At 36.2% G+C, this 14,649-nt stretch overlaps 1 protein-coding gene and 1 pseudogene across 2 annotated transcripts; both read left to right on the top strand.

Moving 5' to 3' along the window:
* The first annotated feature begins 4,013 nt into the window (after positions 1-4,013).
* On the top strand, positions 4,014-5,733 carry LOC122067112 (transcription factor MYB52-like). Of its 2 annotated transcripts, none has more exons than XM_042630958.1 (3): positions 4,014-4,539; positions 4,671-5,015; positions 5,203-5,733. In XM_042630958.1, the coding sequence occupies exons 1-3, from the start codon at positions 4,395-4,397 to the stop codon at positions 5,382-5,384; spliced, it is 672 nt and encodes a 223-aa protein (XP_042486892.1). In that variant the 5' UTR covers positions 4,014-4,394; the 3' UTR covers positions 5,385-5,733. The 2 variants fall into 2 exon arrangements, with proteins under 2 accessions (XP_042486892.1, XP_042486893.1); XM_042630959.1 differs by having other exon boundaries at positions 4,023-4,509.
* Positions 5,734-8,917: 3,184 nt separating this feature from the next.
* LOC122067109 lies at positions 8,918-11,721 on the top strand (annotated as a pseudogene).
* Positions 11,722-14,649: the final 2,928 nt, after the last annotated feature.

A 14,649-nucleotide genomic window follows, 5' to 3' on the forward strand; every position in this document is an offset into this window, starting at 1 on the left:
GGGGTGGAGGTGGGGGTGGGGGTGGGGGTGGTGGGGTGGGTTTGGTAAAACATAAAGGGTTTAATTTTTTCTTTTTGGGTAAAACATAAAGGTTTTAATTTGAAGTATAATAAATAGTAGTACTACATTAGTTAGGTGCGGTAGGTATGCCGTTGGAATGAGCTTAAGAAACAAAGCTATTCGCTTTCTACGGTTCAAAAGTTAGCTTTCGGCCGTTTTTCAGTTGGGAAGTTTAGATATCTTCCAGAAACAGAAACCCACCTCATGCTCTAAAACTTGAGATTCTACAAAAGCAACCTCTTAAATCTAACGGATAAGAGTTTCTTACAATTTAGTTCAACAGCATAGAGCCATTGTAGAGTACTAAATAAGAAGCTTCAATGTACAATTCTCTCCAAAACCACCAAATTTAATGAGCTATAGCCTATAGGTAGGTGAATAACTCACACCTAAGTTTCATACAAAAATGGGAATTTTCATGGATCTAACGAAAATCCACAGTTAATACCAATCTTCCTGTTTTGAAACCTCCAAACCTTTGGTTTCACAGAAAATCAATGGTGGTATGCTCGGACTCTGGATCCTTACTTTGACTTGTGGTTGAGATGTCCTTTGAACGGTGCGATCCCATATGGAGTGGAAATTCCTCTCCCCACGTGGGGAGCTGATCTGGACTTATATGATCCAAAATCGTTAAACCCATGAAGCTGTATGAAATTTTCAGTTTAATGAAGAAGCTTCTTGCCTGATTTTATGAATGGAAACTTAGGTTTTAGGGTTTTCGAGATCCTCTAAATGGGTACTGATCAAACAGGGCTCTTATCAAGTAGGTTTTAAGAAAATGTTGGAGACTAATCAGCTGAAGCAAGGATGATTATAAGAAAAGTAGGTATGACTAGGTGAACAATCAAGAAAAATGTCCATACCTGAAACTGGTAAGGTTGTAGGATCAGTTTCAAACTATGGGTGTAGCCCATTTAAGTACTTCCTAACAGATTTGACTGTTGGATATGAAAAAATGAGTTAATGATAGTTAAGATCCACTTTTAGGAGAAATTAAGTGAAACCCAAGTGGGGTTTTTCATTTATGTAGAGATTCCAGATGAATCCATACACAACCTTATGATCTCAGAAGGATAAGAATTTAGACAGAAATAACAGACGAATAGCTCTGAACAGAAAGAGAGAGAGTGTGTTAGTTTAGAGAAAGGGACGACCATCTGTCTGTAGTTAGAAGAGAACAGGTAAATAGTTACCTTTGGATATATATATATATATATATGTATGTATACATATGGTGGGAGGTGAGAGATGAAAGACTGACTATTTCTGCCCTTCTTTACAAGCAATATCTAACTAAGGAGAAGGGTAGGCCAACAGTTGAAAGAGATTCTGATCTATAAGTTTTAAAATATATAAACTGGTCTTCTTAAGGTTGACAAAAATGTTAGGCAATTTCTCTACTCCAAGTTATTCTCTCTATAGTCTCTGAGTTTCCAATCCATGATCAAAATCTATGGAACACAGAGAGCTTCCCTCCAATGATATGGTCCTGATGATGTTTATGGATCAGCCCGGTAGGGATTGGATATTTTGTACCTATAATTTTAATGTATAATATACTCTAGCACCTCACTTAATTCTGGTAATCATAACTTCAAATCTGAGAAACTTTGCATTGATCTTTCTTTGTTTCTCAACTACCCATTTTTATCAAAGAAAACTACCACATTACCATCCTGGGATTTGACGTTAATCAATCAACACTACATACTAGATTTATTTGCAGCCAACCAATTGATGAATTTTTGTTTAGAGAAAATCGTGAGGTAAAATCGGATGATCATAGCTCCAAACCTCTACCGTTGATGTAGCCATATCATCAAAGCCTCAAATGTTTCTTAAATTACCTGGTGGGGGTATGATGTCTTGTATCACGTTGCTAGCAAAAGTGGGCTGATTCTAAAGACCCTGAGGTATTTTTGTAAATTTTGTGTATAGGGTTTGCTATATATTTGTAGCGAGGGTTCTTTCTCTGTAAGCAAATCTGAGAGAGATATGAGGACGAGTTGTTGTTTCCTTACTCCATTGATAGTGAAGTAGGATCTCATCTCACTATGGACGTAGGGCAATTTTGAACCACATAAATCTTTGTGTTCATTGTGTGATGTTGCTTGCAATTTTTTCTATTTTTTTTTTCCTGCATCATTTTAGGTTTTATTTTCTACATTACCTTCCCTATTTAATTTCATAAAAAAAATGTAGTTAAGATTAGAAAGAGATCCCTCCCGTCCCCACAAAGTAGAAACTCCCCACCTTAATACTAGGAATTGGAGAAAACACATCGGGACGTTAAATTAAAAAGAAAAAAAGAAAAAACGAGAAGAATGGAATCCTCATCACTCTCGCTCTTCGAACAACAAAAGAAAATACACTCCACGCTGCTTCGGCTATTGAAAAAAAGGTGGGTGGGGGGGGGGGGGGGGAGGAGAGGAAACTTAAACCTAGAGAATAATGAATCTCCATCACACACTCTTTGGACTGCAGAAAATTACAGCATGAGAAGAAAATACCCTTCACGTTGCTAGAGGTAGAATATTTTCTTAGAAAAAAAAATAGAGAAGAATGGAATTCCCATCAATCTCAATCTGAAAAATAAAGTTAGAGGAGAAAAATACCCTCCATTGTTCCCTAGTTTGTGTGCATGTGTTTAAGAAAAAAAATAGCCTTGGCAATGTGGAGGGTGTTTTACTACTCTAAGATTAAGTTTGTTTAAGAAAAAAAAATAGCCTCGGCAATAGGGTGTCTTACTCCATTAAGATTAAGGTATATAGGGAGTTTCTATTTTTGGGAGAAGATCTCTTTACAATGTTAACTAGGAAAGGTAACTTAGGAGCCACAAGTTTCAGATGTTGGGGATGCGGCTATAACAATGATAGAGGGCTAGAGCATAAGATATGGTAGTTTAGCCTATGCATGTCTAGTCATACGCTTCTAAGAAGTTTAGGGAAAAAGACATTGCTTGGTCGTGTGGCACCCTCTACGTCCAAATTAACATAGGACTATGTGAAGTTATTGCCCCACCCCCCCCCCCCACCAAATAAAAAACTCCATCTATGTTGATTCCCCTACGCTGGTGTATGGACCACAAGACTAGGCAATGATCTCTTGCCCATAAATTTATGTTTCAAAATTAAGGATAAATTATTAGAAAAAATATTTTTTAATTTGTATTTTATAATTAATTGCTTGATCTAATGAAGGCTTTTAGTCTCCCTTCCTTGCTAATGATAACTCTAAAAAAAGGAAAGGGACCGGGGGAGGGGGAGGGGGAGGGGTGGAGGGGAGGCTTCTTGTGAAGAAGAAGGAAGTGTCATTCATGGGTATAAGTTACTAATCAGGGTCATTTGGTAGCTACCAACCATTTCACCAGCATAACCAGAAGAGGCCATAAGTTGACTTGAATCCAGCAGTTTTGTATCTAAATCTCCACGTGCAGTCCTCAGCTTGTAATATAATAATTAGTTAGGTCAGAAAAGCCGAACAAAACAGGAAATCCTTAAACACATAACAAGTCCAACAAGAATCCCATATTAATTATATATAATTAATTATAATATGATTAGTTAGATTGATTATGAAGAATGCAAAGCTTTAACCTTATTTTTAATCCTTTCCTTTTCTTGTCCAAATTTGCTAGGGCTACTAGGGTTTTGGTTCATATCCAAGACTCCATAAACAAAAGCAGCTTTCCTAAAGTGGGTCCCTATTTTCGTTAAACAAAGTGTGGGGAAAGACTTATTGATGCCCTCAAAGAAGACGTGGTGGGTTATAAGTAGACGTTGTAGGTTAGAAACTTGCAGAGACGTTAAAAGCAGAACGAAAGTCTCCCCCACCAACTCTCTCTCTCTACTTATTTTATTAATATATAATGAGATGGGTTTTGTTAGCCTAGACGTTGCATCAATCGCTGAGGCAGATCTTTCCATTCTCTCTCTCTCTCTAACGGAAACACAACTCTTCTCCTCCATATATGCTATTGGGCTGTTGTGCTTTATCTTCTTGTCTCCCTTCCCTACATAAACCATTCCAATTTATAAAAATATAATACCAACTGAGAGGCAAGCCCTACCTGAACTGTTAAGATAAACTTGTAATCTCTTTCTATATATATATATATATATAACTTTTTGGCTTTCCCTTGTAGTATTATTATTATTATTCCTTTCAGTTCAATTGCACTTGGGGAGTTCACAAAGTGTTTGCTTCTCTGTGAAAAGTTCACCAGAAGAGAAAGCGAAACACTGGAGAAAGATAGTTATCATCAGTTAGGTCATCACCTCCTTCCTATTTTAGTGTCTCCTTCCTTCAATTATTGTTCATCAAAGAATCAAATGTGTACGAGAGGCCACTGGAGGCCTGCAGAAGATGAGAAGCTTATGGAATTGGTGGAACGCTATGGACCTCATAACTGGAACGCCATAGCTGAGAAGCTCCAAGGAAGATCAGGTGCAGAAAACAAATCAATCTTTCTTATGGGTTAGAAAAAAAAATTTTCTTTTTTCCTTTTTTATATAATTTCACTCTTTTTTTTTGGATCTTTGATTAACTAAATTAGGGCACCTAATAAAATCATTAGGTTTTGTCTTTTATTTGAACAAATGAATCAGGGAAGAGCTGTAGGTTAAGATGGTTTAATCAATTAGACCCAAGGATCAATAGGAGCCCTTTTACAGAGGAGGAAGAAGAAAGGCTTCTTGCATCTCACAGGATACATGGAAATAGATGGGCTGTGATTGCCAGACTTTTTCCAGGGCGTACTGATAACGCAGTGAAGAATCATTGGCATGTGATAATGGCAAGAAGGTCCAGAGAGAGATCACGATTTTACGCGAAAAGAGCCTCCATAACTGTAATTAACGAACGCAAGTCCTTACCAAGGACGAAGACTGAACAAGGAAACCTCAAGGAGCTCTATCCTCAGATTCCTTGTTACTGCCCTAAGATGCTTGAAGGTAACAAAACATCAATACCTACTTTTTTTTTTTTTAGATGGGTACACTATAGAAAGGGGGTGGCGGCGGAGAAGCTTAGTGCACCACAACCTCACCAACTATGCTAGACAATTGTTGTTATTTCATTTTTTTTTTTCTTGATGCTTTAGAATTTTGATTTCTTCTGCTTGTAACTTTTTATCTGCAGATAGAAACAACCAGATTGAGTTCTACGATTTCCTTAATGTAAACACCGACTCTAATCGAAGTGAAGTGACTGATAATGCAAGAAGAGATGAAGAAGAAGTGGATCAGAAAGGTAAGGAACAAGAGAACGACGAGCCTACCGTTCAATTCATCGACTTCATGTCAGTTGGAAGCTCATCATAGAGTTGGTATCTTGAATGATAATCTAACACAGTTGATCTAAGAAATTTATACAAACACGTTGGACCTAGATTCTATCTTGTTAAAAGTCAGATAGAACTGAATATATTTATGTATGGCAATCAAAGACTGAGATTTTACATGAAAATAGAAATGATAGGGAAATTGCAGAAGTGCAGTGCTATGGAATTTTGAGAAGAGATGAACATAATTAGGAGTTCTAAGCATCTGCAATGATTCAATGTAACATGGATTTGAATAAATTTTGTGAGAATCCATTGAAAACAATACTTATTAAGTATGTATATAATCATTTTACTCAAATGATCCAAGAGCTGATATTTTAGTCTCATTGTTCCACCCCAACTTCCAGTGGCTTGTCCTTGATTCCCTGAAACGTTTGAAACCCTACAATTAATGATACATGCACTTATCTGTAACTACTGGAAACATTACATTGAAACAATAATTTTTCTTCTTCTGATTTTTTTTTTTTTGTTAATTTTTGTTTTAATTTAAGAAGTACGCAATACAACAAAATATAGAATTCACTTTTGTTTTTCAGTTTTGGAAGACATTATCTATATATAGTGGCTAGGGTGTTTGTTGATGGCAATGCCGAAGGTGGGGTTTTAATCATTGGTTTTTTATTTGATATATATATAAATATTATCCTTCTTCTTTTTAATCAAATCTGAACTTTTAGCAGAAAAAAATTGTCAGCTTCAGTTATTTATTTATTTTGAACTCAAGGTTGTACATCTGATTTATTTTCTTTCTTTTTGTTTTCCCCTTTCTGTAGTAGCTTACGAAGCTTTCTATGTGTGATTGTTTGTTTCCGCTCTTAAAGTAAAATATATTCTTAGTATTTTCAAAAAAAAAAAAAGGTAGGTCTCCAAGTGAAAACTCAGGACAAGCTTGTTGATAAATAATGTAAAAATTAGACTATACTGCATGTAGTTGTCTCAAGTAAAAGATACATAATTTTTTTTGCCAGTGAAAGGAATATTATATATACCATAGTTTGTTATTAGTTATAGGCCTCCTTTAGCTCTCATTTAGATCTTGAGTTTCGGCTTGGAGTCTGCCCTTCGTTCTCATAAAGCCTATCTTTGATTATCTTAGAGGGATCACCTTGTTATTATACATAATTTTTTATTATTTTTTCTTGAAATAAATTTGATATTACCATAAAAAAAAAATCACACCATAGTTAACAGCATCTATGATGGCACTCATGCAACGGTATTTATTTGTTCACTAGTTTCATTAAGATACATGCTCGTATAATTTATGATATTTCATCAGGTATTACTTCTAGTTCTAGCATATTTTTATTTGGTTTATGATTATGGGTCAAAAATACCTAGGTCTTAAACAGAATTGTATTGTCAAAAGTTCAAGAATTTTAGGTCTCTATTTAGTTGTTGAAATATCCACTTGCCCTCTTAGATTGTGTTTGATAAGCATTCTCGGAATAGATTTTAAATCTAACAAAAACATATTACAAAACAAAAATATAAAGAAGAATTAGGTTTCAACGTAAGTCCTAGGTTCAGAATTTATTCCAAAAATTCATATCAAACACAACCTTAGACTAGAGAAGAATTTAGTTGACAGTATTGTGAATTTGTGTTGGCGGAATACTTACATCATCCTCTACCAAAAAAGAATGCTAACTATCTCATCCTCTAAAAGCACTTTTGCCGGGGAAACCCAAATAAGGTTCTAGAAGATCCTACTGGCTACGGGTATGGAACCCTAATTTTAAATATGTTACAATTATCCATAGGCTGACACATGGACAAGACTTATAACAACCCAGGGCAATTGTCTGCATCTCGTGTGGTTGACAAACCATAGAAATGTTGTGCTGGCTAAGGTTACACGTTTATTTGTCATTCATTCAATTATGACCATATCCTAGTGAGAGATTCAAGGAATAATATTCAAGTGGCAAAACCAAAAGTAATAAAATTCTTCTTGACCAAATCCAATGTTGGGTTCTCTGGTAACAAACAAGTCAATCTTGAATCAAGGATAACCTGATATATATATATATATATATATAATCTCTCTACAGCAGAAGAGTTTCAGGTCTTGATGATATGATTATATTGTTGGCTTCTAAGATCTTATCCAGATGAGCTCAGAGTTAAAAAAGTTTCCAGAGATGCAGATAGTATATGACATCTTGCATATCAAGAGCCACCATACATGAAAGCTTGCCTCAACTGTATTTTTTAAGATTTCAAAAATAGGGAAATTAACTGAAAAATAAAAGAGCCTTTGCCAATCATATGGTTAGGAACCATTATTAAGATTCATAGCAGCAGGAAATTAACTTAATTTTTCTAAGTAAAAATCATTGAATAGGATTAACTATAACTCTTGCAAATTTAATTGGAGTTCTGCAATTTTAGAGGAACTTTTCACACACATAGATGTGAAAGAAATGCAAAATGGAAATTGGAATGGCGATAATTGGGAACTTTGATTAGTTTCAAATTTTTATTATGGGACTGAAAATGGGAAATTAGAAAGCAAGGAACTCTTTTATTAAAAATAATAATAATAAAGGAAAGCAATGACCTGGCTAAACAATCCTTCTTAATACTAATAACTATAGCGGAAAGAAATTTATAGTATAATGAAATATTAGTTATAAGTAATTGTCATTAATTGAACCCAAGTGTAGCTTTGATGTTCAAGGGCGTTGTATGTTAACAGTGTTTTTAGCTCGAGTCTTCTCACGACTGATTTATTATACGGGTTAAGTGTGGCTGCATATAACCGGGGTCTACCCTTAGACCCAAATCAAAAAACTAGGGGGTTTAAAAAAAAAAAAAAAATTGATATCATGAACATATAATAAGGGAGTGTTTTCAATTTGGGCCGGGCTGGAAGAGTTGAAGGTACTTTCCTTAACTGCTGAATTTAAGTAAGGAGACCAAAGATTTGTAGTCTACCAAAAGCATTTGGAGATACTATTCAAGCTCCAACAATGAGAGCCAAGCAAGGCATCAATGTTAAAGACCAAGCTCCCTTATATGTTTGATAGTAGCTAGTTGATGCTACAAACACAAACACATACATTAGACAAGAAAACATTATGTTTTTATATGATTGTGGACGGGTGGTTTCATATCCGGATCTTTTTCAATGACTCTTCTAACCTTCTTCCAATCTGACACATGCATACATAGGGTTGCATACTAACCTCTTGGATTGTGTGCTCCTAGATGTTGGAATGTGCGTATGTGTCTAATTGGAGGAAGGTTGGAAGGAGAATCATTAGAGAGGATTCCAATCCGATGGAGTTTCGTATGTTCATGTGGCCGGTGCTCCAATTTTATTAATAAAATATGATAAAATAAGAAACATGTTGAGACACTGAGGGCTATATAGATATAATCTCACAATGATTACCTAGAGATCTTGGATGTGTCTCGATATACCCTTGAGCCAACTCTGCCTTCAGTTTCAGGTTGAACCTTGAGTGATATTTTAAGTTACTTTATTTAACAAAATGTATACAAAAAACAAAACTTTCTTTAAAAAATACAAGACAAAGATCCTTTGTGCCATTAAATTATTCGAATCACCTTACCATATATTATATGCAGAAACACAAATCTTTGGTCTAAAACAAATTCCATTAATTGCATGAACCCTCATACTCCAAAAGCATTTGCATGAACCCTCATACTCCAAAAGCATTTGCATGAACCCTCCTCACACTCCTCTAGTTCTCGTCGTCTTCTCTTCTTTGCCAATAACAGTCCTATATACTTCATCTTCTTCTTCTCCGTGGTTCCCAATCCTCAGAAACTCATCACCCAGAACGATTTACGACTCGGAAAATGCGCACAATCCCGCATCATAACCTCTGGCTACAGTGGCGACCGTTTCCTCACCAAGAACCTCATCGACGTGTGCCTGTAATGGAGCTTTTACACTACGCGCGCCACCTGTTCGACCAATGTCCCGACCGAGACCTAATCATTTGTAAGTCTATACTTGCTGGGTATGCACACTCGTGCCTTCGGCTGACATTGACAGTTGTAAAGTCGAAGAGGGGTTATAACTTCTTTGCCTTGTCCAGAAGAATATGGTATCACCAAGCCCGCTTATGTTAGCTAGCACCGATTCTTAAGCTGTACTTACAATCGGGTCTCGTCATTGCTTTGGAAATTGTTCACAGTTTTGCAGTGAAACCTGGTTTGGAAAGGGATGTGTTTGTTTCTGGTGCTCTGGTTAATATATTCAAAAATTTGGGTGAGTCAGAAGAGGCACGGCTTTTGTTTGATGGGATACCTGAAAGGGATTTGGTGTTATGTAATGTACTGCTGTGGGAATATGAGCAATTGGGTCTTGAAGTGGATGCGTCTACGCTCTGATCTGAATTTCACCGGAGTGGATTTCCTTTGGAGGATGTAAGTTAGTGTGTCCTAGGCAGGGCATCTGAAGTTGATCCTGCAGAAGTTAAAAAGAATGTGGAGCAAGTTCAAGCTTTATGCAATTAAAATGCGTTTACTTGATCATAGATCATTTGTTTTTGTGTGGAATAAAACCATTTCCCAGTACCCCCGATCTGGTGTTAACATTGAATTTGACTTTGTGATTTTTGTTGTGGTTCTTGTTGCGGTCGCAGTTATTAATGATTTGGAAAAACAGGTTTTGATTCAGACATTTCTGTTGCAAACAGTCTCATTAAAATGTCTGCAAAATGGGTTGCTTGGATTACGATTATTCCTAAAGAATCTTTGAGGAAATGGAAGAGTTGGAACTTGATTTCGTAGAACTCAATGATATCAAATTGCATGCAGAGTGGATTGGAGGAGTAATCCATGACCCTTTTATTGAGGCTATTATCTGATGGCCTAAGACCAGATCAATTCACACTTGCAAGTGTTCTGCGGGAGTGATCTGTGGTTCATGAAGGTGCACACCTTGGTAAACAAAGTTCATGTTCACGCATTGAAAACTGGAACTGTAGAAGATGTCTTTGTTTTAACAGCACTTATTGATGTTTATGGTAAGAGTGGATGTATGGCAGAAGCAGAGTTTCCCTTTAATGAAGCATATGGCTTTGACTTTGCTGTATACAATGACTTAATATATAAGAAACCAAGATGTTCGTAAGGCATTGAATCTCTTCTCTTTGATACAAAAGCATGGAGAACAGCCAAACCAGTTCACATTAGGGTTTTTTTTTTTTTTTTTTTTTAAATGGTATCTCGAAGACTGATGCTGTTGTGTGAACAGCCATGATCTCAGGATGTGTGGATAATGGAGATGAGGATTATGTCATTTGGCTTTACCATCGGATGAGGCATATACCTCTGCAACCCTAGGAAAATTCATGCAAATGTAATCAAGTTTGAGTGTGTTACATATCCATTTGTTGGGACCTCAGTGCTAGACATGTAAGCATAGTGTGGAAGCATAGAGGATGCATACCAATTATTTAAGAGAATGGAAGTGAGGAATATTGCCTTATGGAACGCTATAGTTGTGCGTTTAGCATAACAAGAAAAGGGCAACAAGGCTTTGAATATTTTTGAAAATATGAGATTTCATGGCATCAAACGTGTTCGGATCACATTTAATGGAGTACTTTCAGCATGCAGTCATTCGGGCTTAGTCTCTGAAGGTTATGAGCACTTTGATTCAATGTACAGAAATTATGGTATTGAGCCTGAGCTTGAGCATTATTTTTTCCTAGTTGATGTTCTTGGTCGGGAAGGGCTTGTGAACGAGGCAGAGAAGGGGACTGAATCAATGTCATTTGATGTTTCTGCTTCAATGTATCCAGCCCTACTTGGTGCTTGTAGGGTTCAAGAGGATGCAGAAACTGGAAAGCGTGTGACAAGCAGAATTTTGTCTTCGAACCACTTGACTCTTCAGCATATGATTCATAAGGAAGGATATATCCCTGATACAGAGATTTTGTGCTCTTTGATGTGGAAGATGAGGAAAGGAACGGTCTCTTTATTACCACTGTGTGAAGCCGGCTATTGCTTATGGGCTCATAAGTATTACTCCACCATCTACAACAATTCAAGTAATTAAAAACCTGTGTGTATGTGCAGACTGCCTTGATGCAATCAAAGATATTCCAAAGGTTGCCAGACGTGAAATTGGGTTGAGGAATGCAAATCGTTTCCATCGTTTGAAGAGTATAATCTGCTCATGCGGTGATTATTGGTAATATTGGAATTGTTCCTAGATTTCTTTTCTTTTTCCTATTCATATTATTGTTGTTTCAAGGCTAAACTTTGTGCTTGTGAATGAGACCTAACTTTTTCTTGCTTTTTTGTTAAAACTGATTTTAGTCCATCAGTTTCATTAAACCTTTTCATTGATGGATCACATCTTAAATATGTACCTGTTAGTCTGCCATAAGTGATATTTCTGGAGCTAAATCTAGGATGCCTAAATAAGGTTAATAGATGTGGAGGTTCTTGCATTAAGTGGCAGGATAACTGTAATATTTACTGTGCTTATGAACAAGTGATTGCTTATTCTATGTTTAATCGCATTAAACTGATCACGAAAGAATAGATAAAGGTGGAAAAAATATAAATCAGTAGACCTTGCTGAAACATTTTAATGAACAGAAATAGTCCCCAATGACTTGGTGTCGGTATTTTTGGTCAAGGGTAGAAAATCAAAAGGTGGGGTTTCTATTAATAAATTTTGGGGGATTTGTTCTAGTTTTGCAGGTAATGCATGGATGAGCCAGAAAACAAGATGCAGTTTAACTACGGGATTATAAATTGTGCAAATAGGAAGAGAGTAATTATTTCTTTAGTGACTAGAAGATATAAGAAATGCATATGCTGCTTCTTTTTCCTAGGAGACCTTTTATCCCTAAATGAAGATTCTCTAGGATCTTGGTTACCCTTCTTTAACACCTTTACAGGCAAATGATCTCTGAAACAAATTTTCCCAAGCTCTAGTTCTCTTAATTCACCATTTTTAATAGGCATGCATCTGCACTTAACGATACACAGAAGTGTCTTTAGAAAATAAGAACTTCACCTCTGTTACATCCAAAAAATTTGCTTGTTACTTCTAAATAATGATTTTCTATAACCATTTGGCCATTTCCAATCCTGGCTGAACCCTGAGTCGTCCTGAATATTTACTCTGTTTTTGGTCCCTAAACGCCTAAATCACATGTTCTTTTTATTAGAAAACCCTGCTTAACAAGGTTACAAGGTATTCAAAGGAGCCAGAAATCTCATATTCCATAAAGCACTATTTTGTAAAGATTTATTTTGTTAGATTTTCATATTGGATATTTTCTGGAATTAGACAGAATTAGGCTTCTTTTTATGTCAAACATTTTCAATAGGAAGGTCATTTTTCTTGGCATGATCACATTTGATTGGCTTGGGGGCTGTTTATAGTTACAGAACTAGCTCTGACCTTTAGGCTTGTTATTCCCCATCAGTAATAAAATCTCTTCTTAATCTTTGATCAAGGCTTCACTTCTTTCCAGGAAAAAAACCATTCCCTATTTTTGTGGCTTTTACCTAGACACAAGTGAAATCATAAAAGAAAAAGTGGAGTTCTTAAAGTTGAAATTTGCTGCTTTAACACATTGAATGTAAAAGAAAACATTAGTTGGTCAGTTTAGTATTGCATAAACTCTTGTCTAAAATGGAAGGAGAAAGATATTCATAGATCTTAGAAGGAAGCCAGAGAGCACGACCTTGGGATTTTTAAAGTGACAAATCTGCTTCTAATCTATTACAGCAATACAAACCTAGCAAACAGGGTTGAGGAGGGTAAGGGTTAGACCTGCCCTATTGCAAAGGCTAGTCTAAAATGGGTCAGCTTTGGCTTTAAATTAGATTAACCACTGAGACTAAAGCAAGAACATAGTTACATAGCAGGACATAACCCTTGTCTTAATCTGGTTGAAAAATGTGTTTGGGATGTTAGCTACCCAATACCAGCCCTGAATGAGCTACAGGAAATGGTTATAGAAACATTGAAATTATTACTAAAAATTACTCATAATAGCCTTTTAAGAAACAGAAGTTTGGAATGAAAGCATCAGAGGTGGTTGGTGTTTATGCTGATAAGCATAACAAGTGAAGTAACAAGACTGAAGATATTATATATGACTACGGCATATCTTGATATGGATTTGGGTCTACTTCAGGACCCAATCATAGCCTGAGTGTGAACTCAGAGAGTGAATGGCATTAGGGTGAGTTCATTTGACTTTTAACTCATGTTTAAACTAGTTTCTCATGCTTGTTGCAGGCTTACAGTTGATCAATGATATTGGTGTGGGGTCTTCTATCACATAGTCTTACCCATGTGCATTCATATATGCCACATGGAGGGTGTTTTTCTGAACATGCAAAGAAAAAGAAAAGAGTATTTTTTCTTTGGATAGAATGTGCATATCTAATTGCTTCGCATGCAAACAGACGCACATTTGCACGTATGCACTCGCACACACAAGACATAAAATAACAAAACACACACAACTATGGAGAAGCATAGTGTAAATAACAGAGGTGGTTGATGGAACAAAGGAGGTGTTCTCCAAGTTAAAGGGGCAGACAAGTGAAAAAAGGTTGAAATGGACTGTTCAGGTCTAAACAGTCTTATTGTTTGTGAGGCATGAGTTGCAGACTAGTCGACACAATTAAATATGACCAACAAATAGTGTTGACCTTGGACCAAAATCTCTTGACATCAGCCTGATTATCCACTCTGGCAGTGTGTTAGACATTAATTGCTTTGTGCCGACATTCACTCATAATGCGAGGGACCAATTTTGGCTGCCCTGCTTTTGTCCCCACTGGTAACTAAAGTTCTTCCCAATCATCAAAACCAATATTTGAAATTAAAGAACTTTACCAATCATTACACAAACCCCAAAAGTATTAACTCATATTTTTTTTTTTCTTTTTATAATAAAACGTATTAACTCATCCATTTCTGCCATCTTACTCTAAACCAAGTTGTTGGTTATAAACGGGTCGGATCCAAATTGTATATAATAGGTATAAAACTTGATTTCTAAATATATTCAATTTAAAACTCTATTTATTTTATGGAAGCATGGCCACTCCATCAGTGCACAGGCCAATGTGGGACCAACTGAAGCATTTGGGCAGGGGCAGCACAGGTTTTTTTTTTTTTTGTCCGCCTATGTCTGGGGCTCTGGGGCATAGAGACATCCAAATGGGTAGGGTTCTTATTTCTTTATTTTATTGTAATTTTTTCCCTTTTTTTT

This window comes from Macadamia integrifolia, unplaced genomic scaffold (assembly GCF_013358625.1).
Source record: "Macadamia integrifolia cultivar HAES 741 unplaced genomic scaffold, SCU_Mint_v3 scaffold2717, whole genome shotgun sequence".
Lineage (NCBI taxonomy): Eukaryota > Viridiplantae > Streptophyta > Magnoliopsida > Proteales > Proteaceae > Macadamia > Macadamia integrifolia.